Here is an 11,329-nt window from a genome sequence, read left to right as displayed (position 1 = left end):
GGAAAATGAAAGGCATGTGCTCAGCTCTGTTTTAGAATTAGAAAATTCTTTCCAATGAGCGTCTCGTTTCATTCACATTCTGTGACGAACCACTGGAAACAGTCACTTAATAGTGTGGCTAAACGCATACTCAGAGTAACGCCTCCTGTGTATTTGCACATTTATGTGTATTTGTGTCCCGTTCCTGGAATGGAGTTACCGTTTTTTTTTTTGCAGAAATGTCCAGCGTTTCGGGAATGTGCAGAAGGACTAGCAGGTAACTTAGATCTGGAACCGGCTGTATGAGACATAACTGGGAAGAGGCTTCCCGCACTGGGAGGCCAAGGATCTTTCGCGGAGGAGAGTTCGGAATTTGCCTTCTTTTACAATCATGCTGTGAAGAGGGACTATGAGCAGTGCAGTTGCACAAAAGGCCCGGGACAGCCGTGTAAATAAACCTCCCCATCACGTTCTGGGTGGCTTTCCTTTAAGTCTGGAACGTTTTCCAGCGGGCGTGACCGTCCAGAGCCCCCCACCTCCAGGAAACCAGGCCCTGCGGCCCGACACGACGGGCTGCGGCGCTTTGGCCTCACCTTGCTCGCGTTGTCTGAAGGGACCCTGGTGCCGCGCGGCTGTCCTGAATGCCACCGTCCGCACCCGGACCTGCAGCGCCCGGACGGACGGGACGCCGGCCTCAGGACCTTAGTGAGACCCCACGCGCGGGGCTGCTGAGGCTCGGAAGCCCCGCTGGGGAGGCCCCGGCCCGTCGCCCCGGGCGCGCTCTCCGACCTGCAGCCCCAGGCCTCCCGGCCCTTCCTTCCCCGCGGCCACCGCGGCCAGTGGTCAGGAAATGGGACTTGAGAAAAGCCCCAGACGGACAGCGCGTCGGGCAGGGACTTCGCTCTGACCGAGTCCACGGTGACCCTGGCTCCTGCGCTCCCGTCCGAGTGGGACGAGAGGGTCTGCACAGGCCAGTTTCCCTCAGAAGCGCCCGGGGAGACGCGCGCGCGCGCAGGGGTGCGGTGGAGCTCCGGGGGACCCAGGCCGGGACAGGGAGGCGCGGGGCCGGGGCAGGGAGCAGAGCTCTGGGAGCCCCGGCCGGTGCCACGCGGGGCTGACGCCGCCCTCCCGGCTCTGCCTCACGAGGGGCGGCGGTGACCGCGGGCGGCGCCGCAGACCCCGTTGGCGCCCTGAGGAAACTTCGGGCGCGCAGGGCCTCTCCCGCGCAGGCCGAGCCGCGCGCCTGGCGCCCTCCCCTCCCCCTCCGCCGAGCCGAGACTCGTTTGCTGAGCGTCTGGCGGCCTCTACCGGAGCCTCCGCAGAGGGCCGGTCTCCAGCCGGAGACGACATGTGGCGCTCGGGCGAGGTGAGAGCGGGCGCCGGTGCGCCGGGCGCTGGGGGCTCTGCGGCGGGCGGCGCGCGGCCCCGGGCGCGGCGGGAGCGGAGCTGCAGGGCGGCGGCGGGAGCGCGGGGCGCCGGGGAAGTTCGCGCGGGCAGCATGGGGCGGTGACGCCGCACCGGCCTGGCGACAGCGGGCGGCGGCGGCGGAGGATGCGCCCTCACCGACGGCTCCTCCCGGGCCGGGGCCGCGGGGTAGGAGGACGCGGCGGGGAGAGGACCCCCGGCCCCGGCCCGGCCCGCACCTTCTCCTCGGGGCACCCGCGCGGCGGGCTGCGTGGCCGGGGAGGGGCGTTGCGGGGCCAGGCCGGGGCGCAAACTTTACCCCGGCGACTGCGGGGCTGAAGCGGGCGCTGGAGTCGCGGGGTCCGGGCGGCTCAGCCCTGCGGGACGGGGCACCGGGGCGCAGCGCCGGTTGGGGGGCGAGGGACACCCGCGGCCGCCGTCTCGGGAGCTGGAGGGGCGAGGTCGCCCCCCTGCAAGGCCAGGGTCAGCCCCGGGGCTCTGAGGCGCGGCGTCTCGGCGCTGCTCGCAGGGTGGACTCGGACCCCGCGGGGGTGTCGCGCGCGTGTCGCGCGGGCTGCTCGAGGCCAGGGGACTCGGAGCCGCCGCTGCACCGCGCGCTCCCAGCCCAGGAGGAAGGCGCTGCCGGGCGGAGCGCTCGGCGGGGACCCGGAGCGGGACCCGGGAAGGTCTGCCAGAGCCGGGAGCGAGCCGGGGAGGGCCCGAAGCGGGAGACCCTGTGCGCGCCGCTGCGGACCGAGCGGGTGGAGACCGCGGCTGCCTGGGCGGCCCAGGCTGCGGCTCCGCAGTGCAGCCCCCGCGCCCACCTGCCCTGGCGCGCCGGCCCTGCCGAGCCTCGGTGGGAGTCGGGGGGTCGCGGGAGCGCAGTCTATCCTGGGGGGCCCTGGCTCAGGGCTGAGGGGCGGCGGGAGGCGCCGCCCGGGTTTCCCGCATGCAGCGCCGCGTGCTCGCCGCCTGGCTCTGGCCCGGGTCCCGCGACGAGCCCCAGGACGTGCCCAGGCGACCACCGCATGGACTCTGCCCTTCTTGGCAGGAGTCACCGAGGGCCTTAGCTTCTGAGGTGGAAGTACCTGTTGTGTCTCCCGATTCCAGAGTTTGCGGGGGTTGGGGGTGGGGGGGCTTCCTGGGAAAATGCTTCTTTCGGAAGCATTCTGTTCGGAAGCTGAGAGCCCCTATTTGCGTTATGCGCATATTGAGAAATGTATGTTTTCACTAAGGTTGGTCGCTGAGCCCAGGGACAATGTCTGCCTGGATCTCAAATGCATTGATGAGGGTGCAGCACGGAGCCGAGAGACTCGCACAGAGGCAGTGGTTAAGTTGTGTAGTCGCGGGGACCCAATGCCGGCAAAGTAGCCACACTCTGTTGTCATAGGCGGTCGTTACAGTATCGTGATCCTGCAGAAAACCTGGTTCTTAAATGTGCTTTTTCCTGCTTCTTTCCTCCTACTTTCTCAGTGCCTTGCAGAGCGAGGAGTAGCTTGCTGGCTTTGAACGCGTGGCAGATATTTCAGAAAGGTAAAATTATTACACTTGTGGATTTGACAGATACAAAATACAGTTGTTCAGATAAGTAATGCGTTAATTTTAAAAATTGGACTAATCGTTTATTTGGTAACATACTAAAAAACAAAACAGTACTTGAGACATAGAAAACCATAAATTAGGATGATTCTGCACCCGGAGTGGAAGGAAAAATAAGCCTCTGGATACTTACTTTTATGCTCCAACTCACTGCCCAGTGAGGCTGCTGGAAAATAGCTGGCGTGCGGCTGTGCTGGGGACGGACAGCCGGGCTCCTTTCTTTGTAAATTGTGGTGCTAGCAGTGTGATTTGATTCCAGGGACTCTGACACAACAGCATCGATGTTCACGTGCGTCCCTGCTTTGTGTGCTTTTCAGCTTCGAGATCAAGCTGGAGAAGGGAAGAGTTATTCCTCCACATTCGCCTGCTTCAACTACTCTTCTTATTGGGAATGGACAATGGAATGTTCTCTAGTTTTATCATGATCAAAAACCTCCTTCTCTTTTGTATTTCCGTGAACTTATCCAGTCACTTTGGGTAAGTTACCATCTGTGCTTTTATATTACGATGTTAGGGACACTGGTGCTTTTCAGACATGCTACAGGAGCAGCACATCCGTTGAGCCAGCCCTCGCCGGCCACCTTTGCAGCCCCACGCCCTTCACTTGTTGTAAATAAATGGAGTCCTTGCCCTGACCCACGCTTTCCTCCTGAGCAAGGCTGCTCCCACGTGGGGTCTCTGAAGTGAGTCAGAGAAAAAAGGCACATTATGTTTTCAGAAATGGAAACTGAAGATGATATCCGAGTCAACCGTGCTTCCTCCTACTCGGGTTAAAACAAGATTCGGGAGTTCACGTGCATGAAGGACAGTCACTGCTTGTTAGACAAGCAGTGTCCAACATTTCAGTTGCCCTCCACGGTTCCATTATGCAATCGAAGTTGCCTTGAAAGCCAGGCCCCTGCTACTTGGCATTGAAAAGGATCCACAGTGGTCCTGGCCTGAGTCAAGGCCCTGGCACTGTGACCATCTGAGCACAGGTGCAGACGCTGTAAACCACAGGTGCCTGAAGATCTGAAAGACACCCCTGAGGTTCTGGCATTATCATTTCCATTGACCCCTCTTTCATATTAGCCTTTAGTATCCGTTTACCAACTCTCACCTTTTTTTTTTTCATGAAACTAGTGATAACGACATCCTGGTGAATGTTCCTAGGAGGCTGCTTTTCCTGTTCTGATCCCTGCCCCGGAATTGTTCTGGTTAATCAAAAGGATTGTAACTTGACATTGATGGCATATAATTAAGAAATTAAATGTCAGGATGAAAGTTGCCAAGCGTTAGGGCTGCAAGAATGAGGTCCAGAGGTTTCACAGCCTGTCCGCACTCATGTTAACCATCACCAGATGGAGAATACACAGTGGCTTTGTAACAGCCTGGAGACAGCCTTTCCATCCGGGAAAGAGAAGGACGTCCCCAGGGCCAAGACGTTTTCTGTGTGTCCTCTGTTTATGATCTGCTCTTCTGTCCCTTCTAGATCTGGGCAGACGAAGGGGTGGGTGTTGGGGGCTGGCTGAGATGCAGTGGCTGGTGGAACACGGTACTGGGACTGTAGTCTAGTCCACCCAGGAGCTAGCCTGAGCCATCAGCTGGGCCTCTGTCCAGCAGAGCTGAGCCAAGAAAGATGCCTGTCCCTCACCAACAGAAGCCAGGCAGCCTGCGCACTCTAACCACACCGATAGGAACAGGCGCGCCGCAGGCCTCAGGCCTTTGAGCCGTTCTAAGTATTCCCTTGGGAAAGAGCATTGCTGCTTATCTGGAGTGGACACCTCTCTTCCCATGCCTTGGGATTTTTTTTTTTTTGTCTGTTAAATGAAGGTTTTCCTTTACAAGTTCTCTGCAGCTGTCAAACCCTGTGAACTAGCATGTTCACAATGTTCTTCTGAATGAAATGTCTGCACGTGGTGAAATCACACAGAATCTTCGAATTGGCCAGCTAATGCATTAGGTAGTTGATATACAATATATATTGTTTGATATACCGCATATATTTGGTAGCGTTTTGGAGGTGAGGAATATGTCAGGGTTGGCATCTTATCTTTTCTTTAAAATATCTTGGCCAGGCCAGGCGCAGTGGCTCATGTCTGTAATCCTAACACTGTGGGAGGCTGGGGCAGGGGGATTGCCTGTGGTCGAGAGTTCGAGATCAGTCTGGCTAACATGGTGAAACCCTGCATCTACTAAAAGTACAAAAAGTAGCCAGGAGTGGTGGCACATGCTTGTGTGCCTATAATCTTAGCCACTCAGGAGGCCGAGGCAGGAGAATCACTTGAACCTGGGAGGTGGAGGTTGCAGTGAGCTGAGATTATGCCACTGCATTTCCAGCCTGGGCGACAGAGCAAGACTTTGTCTCAAAAACAGAACAAAACAAAACAAAACAACATCTTGGCCAAATGTATTGTGAATTTGCATTGACTAAGCATGAAATGGTTTCACCCCCTGGTAGACTCAGGTCTGAAATAGGAAGTAATGTGTATACGAGGTTAGCCCCAAGAAGCAATTATGTTTTCTTACTTAGTTCTGTAGCCTTCTGAGATCTTCAGAATAGAGGGGTATCTTAGTCTCTGAATGCTAGCAATGAGTAAGTGGTAGAATACCCCTCAAGGTCTCCAGAAAGTTAACTGTTGGAACAGTTTTTAATCTTTTAGGTATACGGTCAGTAGTCCATCATAAAACAGCACCTCCTAACTGCAGCAAATATGTGAGATACAGAAAACAATGAATGGAATCTATTCAATTCCACTCAGAGACAACCATGCTTCTCCTTTGCTGTGCTGACTTCCCCTTGCTTCTGTGCATGTGTTTACACAGTGGGGACCAGGCTGTGTGGTTTAGTGCTATGCTTTTTTCATGTCTAATACAGTATCACAATTTCGTCAAAATGGATTATTTTAAATAGCCGCATATATGACAGGGCATGAGCGCCTTGTGTTATAGCTTCTTCCCTCATTGGGGGTGTTGACGTAGTGAATGATTTTGCTGTTATAGATTTTCCTGTAGCGAACAGATCTGACTTACAAGTTTTCTTAGGTATTTGAGATGATTTATATTAGAAGATGCTTTTGTAAGAGGAATTTTATATTGGGTTCTTGGAGGACTTTTCACGCTTGACCCTGCACACCCAGTGGCTTTTGATGAAGTGGGGTTTCCAGCAAAGCGGGAAGCCAGGCTCACACCCTCTGGCCAGCAGGGCGTGTCTTTCAGCAGTCACGAAAGACATCATAAAAGGCATCAGGCGCTATTTCTTTCCCTTCCTATAGAAGGCTCCTCTCACTTGTATGTTATCTACATGGACTTAAGAGTAATTGTATCAAATCCCAATTGAAGTTTCCTAATACTTAGTTCACTTTAAATCTTGAAAACATAGCTACCACAATGTGGAGCACCTGTCTTTATGTTCCATGTTTTGGGTGAATCCTAGGAGCCACTGTACCAGCTGAGCACCGCTAGCCCGTCTTTTAGATGGGAAGGCGGGAGGATGCATGCATGACCTTGGGCGCCTGAGCCCTTACTCAGCGCTTCCTGTGTGACTCTGCCTGGGTACTTCCTGGGCTCCCTGACTTGAATGTGCTCAGTTTGCAGGGTGGCGCTGGGTCAGACTAGTCTAGACAAGAGGGCACTTAATTCAGAAAGGGTGGAGAGAGTTTACAGTACTTGGGGATTGGGGGGAAAAAGAGCCTGGGTCAGCTCTGTCTCTTTCCCCCCCACAAGAAAGAGTTTATGCGATTGGATTCAAAAGAAAGAGGAAAGGAGACGCACCAAGGGGTTTAATTTGAACATGATTCTAGGACAAGAGAAGTGCTGAGTCCCGAGAGGCCGGAGAGCTGGCAGAGCATGAGGAGGGCTACAGAGAATCAGGCAGGGGAGAAGAAGGAAGATGAAGGTGTAGGACTGTGCGCACGGAGCAAGCCGAGATGCAGCGTTCGTGAAACGCGTGTAGCACTGGCAGATGGAAGATTTACAGATGTGATAAGTGCGGTGTTCTTGGTGATTGTATAGGATAATAGATGTGGAATTGCTTTGGAAATACATGTGTTCTTCTCCCTCTCTTGGTCATATTCTAAATTTGATCAGAGTCACCAGCAGCTTCACTCTCAGTAGCCTTTCTAATTCTTTGTTAGTTTTAAATTATGGAACGGAGCCCGAGTCAAGCGTGCAACAGAATAAGGCTGTTTTTGGGCAGTCAGTCCTGTGCTGTTGTACATTTGAAGACCGGGGATTATTTGAGGCATTATATTTATTTCAGTAAGGCCAGGAAACAAAAGTACATAGTATAGGAAAACCGGCACAGAAACAGTATTGGCACCCATATAATGTCAAAATACGTAATAGTAAATTTAAACTGGAATTAATTTATTATCATTAAGAAAATCATACTTTATCAGACTTGATAGATCAGTGATAATCGTGAGATAAAATTGAGGATTATCAGCTTAGTAATAAGGTATAGTCTGAGTCCATTGATTTTTAATATATTTTGGAGGTTTACTGATTGATAAAAAATGTGTTGAACAATTTTACTACTTGGGAACCGCAATTCAAACAGACTTTGGAAAACAGTATTTTGTAATCGGCAATTAAAAGTAGGTTCTTACAGAAGTAGCTTTTGAACATGAGCAGATACGGTCTTCTTTATCTGTCTACACAAGGGTGCCAGTGTGGACTGCTGGTTTTGTGAAGAGGGCCATTTCATAGGCACACTCAAGGACCGTTCACTTCTTTTAAAAAGAACAGAAAGTACCTTCTCTCTGAATCACGCAGGTACTCACGATGTTTTTTTAAATGGAAAGTTGTCTCTTGTGAATCCTCAGATGAAAAATTTTTCCTGCACCATAGCTGTGGGTTCATGAGGCCCAGGACAAATAGTCATGGTAACAATTCTAAAAAACGCCCAGAGAGCCCAGTGAAGGACTTAGCGGGAACGCAAGTGGCAGCACCTGCAGGCGTCAGCGGCCTCAGAGAGCCAAAAGGCGGTTCTTGCATGTGGCAAAAAAATGTAGGTGGCTTAAACAGGGCTACAGGGGAATGTCCAGCATGTTTTTTGAAGGTCCCAAAAGAAAATACTTCCCAGTTATCTGCTTTATAAAGAAAGCTGTCAGCGTGTTCATCAGGCACTGAGCGGGCTAGGAGTTGGAGCGTGTGGGCTTTCGCGTTGGTACAAAGGTTCAGATGTGTTTGTACAAATTGCATCAGATGCACATTTTAATTAATAAGAAATTTCAGAGGAAAGTACTACAAGCAGAAATAGGAAATCTTACCAGAGAAGTCTGGTGGCAGGAACAGTAATTGTCAGCATGTATATGAGCGTAACTGCTTAATATTCAGAATGCATTTTTTAAAAAATGCACTGTTTAATTTACAGAAGAGAGAAAAGAGCTCAGGCGTTAGCGCTTAGAGAACTGTGTGCAAGTTTCACCATCAGAAAGTGGTAAAGGCAGGGCCTCCCTGAGAGTGCAGGCTGGGCCAGCATGTTCCACCACAGAGCCTGCTCCAGAAGGTCCTCATTTTTACTATGGTGCCATGAAAAAGGAAAGACGGCAGGGGGACTATTTATGGGCAACAAAAGAATGGCCTAATCTAGAACTCACATGGTACCACCATACAAACGTTGTCTGTTGCAGCCCAAAGAAGCTCAGGCTCGGAATACAGACTGAGCTGGAGTGCTGGAGAGAAGCGATCCTTCGCTGGTGAGAGTCAGACGAGCAGTGGAACAGGCTTTAGCAGTTCTCTGAAAACTCCATTTTATTTCTGTTCATTTAACAACGTATTTTAAAAGCAAAAGGCCACCAGACAGTGAATGAAGCACAGAACCAGTTAATTGTTTTCAGTTTTAACAAAAACAGTTGGGCCACCATTGCACTGTCAGTTTGGTTCCTGTTTCAGGACCGCTGGTGAATATTTAGGATATGTTAAGTGTCATTTTGACAGAGGGCGGCATAGCTGCCCAGCTGCGATCTCTGTCCACACGCTCTCTGTGTAACGTCAGAAGAGTTCCTTAACCTGCCTGCAACTCAGTCTCTGATCTCAAAGTCAGATTAGTCGTGGGTCTAGGATCAAAAGGCTGGTGTGAAGGATCAGTTGCCAACCTATGCCAGATGCTTCCACAAGTCCAGGTCTGTGTCGGGAGAGAGTGTGCTAAGGGCAGCAAGCCATTCTGGGTGCGGTAACCAGGAGACTCCTGGGGTTCACTGGACCCAGAGGGTGAGATGGCGCCTGGCCTCAGCCTGAGCACAACAAGTCACTGCCTTGCCCACGTCTGCAGTGTCTCCCTCACAGGAGACGTTGCCCTGCAGCGACACCAGCGTGGATTGTGCCCTCACCATGCATCAAGCACTGTTGCAGGTGCTGAGGTACACGGAGGGCGCGGGGCAGAGTACGGCCTGCCTAGGAGGGTGCACTCTGGAGTGCACAGAATAAGTGTCAGTAGGTTACAATGATTGCTATGAAGAGTAATTCAGAGTAAGAGATTATGCGTGTGCTGGAAGGAGATGCTTGAGCAGAGATCCGAGGGAGGTGAGGATGTGAGCAAAGTTGTTGGCAGAAAACCCTGCACTGGCAAGAGGAATGGCGGGTGAATCCCAGGCTGTGTGGCAGGTGCATGCTTGGCATGTTAGGAGCAGTGAAGGCGGGCGTGATGAAGAGGGACGCTGAGAGGGAGCGTCGTGAGGGAGGAAGGGCTGGGGTCGGGATCATATTCTGAAGGGGCTCTAGGCCATGCAGAGTAGCATCAGGAAGGACAGCTGGCTTTTGTCTGGAAGGGCAGTGAGGGCCACTGAGTGGTTTTGAGTAGGTTTGAAACATGAGCCAATTTAGATGTGACAGTGATGTGACTTACACGTTGAGGCTCACTCTGGGTGCAGAGTGAAAGAATCGAATGGAATCTGGGGCGAGATGAGAGGCCATTAACCGAAGACACAGTGGGGACAGTGAAGAGGCCACTGGGGAGTGGCTCTCTTGGCCAGCAGCATTAGTTGATGGGTTAATGTGGGCATGAAGGAAAGGGACAAGTCAGGGATGACCCCCAGGTGTTTGACTAGAAAACCCGACAGGTTCACCAGCCTATCATTGAGCTGGAGAGGGCAGTAGGGAAGAGGTTCAGGTACAGCAGGAAGGTCACAGGTGCAGGTTCAGGTATGGAAGGTCACAGGTGCAGGTTCAGGTACAGAAGGCCACAGGTGTAGGTTCAGGTACAGAAGGCCACAAGTGTAGGTTCAGGTACGGAAAGCCACAGGTGCAGGTTCAGGTACAGAAGGTCACAGGTGCAGGCTCAGGTACAGAGGGCCACAGGTGCAGGTTCAGGTATGGAAGGCCACAGGTGCAGGTTCAGGTACGGAAGGTCACAGGTGCAGGTTCAGGTACGGAAGGTCACAGGTGCAGGTTCAGGTACGGAAGGCCACAGGTGCAGGTTCAGGTACGGAAGGTCACAGGTGCAGGTTCAGGTACGGAAAGCCACAGGTGCAGGTTCAGGTACAGAAGGTCACAGGTGCAGGTTCAGATACAGAGGGCCACAGGTGCAGGTTCAGGTACGGAAGGCCACAGGTGCAGGTTCAGGTACGGAAGGTCACAGGTGCAGGTTCAGGTACGGAAGGTCACAGGTGCAGGTTCAGGTACGGAAGGCCACAAGTGCAGGTTCAGGTACAGAAGGCCACAGGTGCAGGTTCAGGTACGGAAGGTCACAGGTGCAGGTTCAGGTATGGAAGGTCACAGGTGCAGTGGTGGGTGTGGGAAGCCCCTGGAGACACCACTAGCTCTCTGCGTGGATGTAGAGGTCTGAAAGACAGAGGGACTGGCCTGGAGGTGTGGACCTGAGGTGTTTCCATACACTGGGAAGTATGTAAGCCACTGGATTAGATAAGACAGTCAGAGGTTAGGTGCAGACAGAAAGAGAAGGGTATCTGGGTTGTTCCGTGGAGCATGCCTGTGGTCTGAAGGCAGGAAGGTAAGGCGGCAAGAGTGGGGGGAAGAGGCATGTGAAGGAAAATACAGAGCCATGCCCTGAGGCTAAGTGGAAAGGACTAGGAACACTGCCCACAGGTCACCTGAGCCGAGAACCAAGACTTGATCTTTGGATTGGCCATGTGGAGTTCACTCCTGGCCTCCAGAAGAGAAGCTTCCGTGGGCTGCAGGCAGTGAAGGCCTGGCAAAGTGGTTGCAAGAGAAGGGAGGGGAGGCAGCGGAGTTGCTCGTATGGACAGGTCTCCCAGTGAGTTTTCATGAGAAGAGGGGCAAAGAATGGAGCAGTGACTGGAAGGGAGTTTGGGGAGAATGAAAGGCTTTTTTAAGGAGTGGTGGTGCTCACTGATGGGGATGGCGAGGGAATGGGGAGAGTGATTGTGAGGACCGGAGTGGAACA

General features: G+C 52.9%; 1 protein-coding gene across 9 annotated transcripts in view; it reads left to right on the top strand.

The window, feature by feature from the left end:
- The first annotated feature begins 1,297 nt into the window (after nt 1-1,297).
- The window catches only part of GABRA5 (gamma-aminobutyric acid type A receptor subunit alpha5), a 79,786-nt gene continuing 69,754 nt past the window's right edge, over nt 1,298-11,329 (top strand). For 2 of the 9 annotated variants that reach the window (XM_035303541.3, XM_035303548.3), the window contains exons 1-3: nt 1,339-1,572; nt 2,857-2,916; nt 3,300-3,459. In XM_035303541.3, the coding sequence (XP_035159432.1) occupies nt 3,374-3,459 (86 nt within the window). In that variant the 5' untranslated portion in view covers nt 1,339-1,572; nt 2,857-2,916; nt 3,300-3,373. The other 7 variants (XM_035303542.3, XM_078375682.1, XM_008998268.5 and 4 more) reach the window with 6 other exon arrangements.

Source organism: Callithrix jacchus, chromosome 6, assembly GCF_049354715.1.
Source record: "Callithrix jacchus isolate 240 chromosome 6, calJac240_pri, whole genome shotgun sequence".
Classification (NCBI taxonomy): Eukaryota; Metazoa; Chordata; class Mammalia; order Primates; family Cebidae; genus Callithrix; species Callithrix jacchus.
The sequence above is the reverse complement of the archived record's forward strand: the minus strand, read 5'-3'. Positions and strand labels throughout refer to the sequence as shown.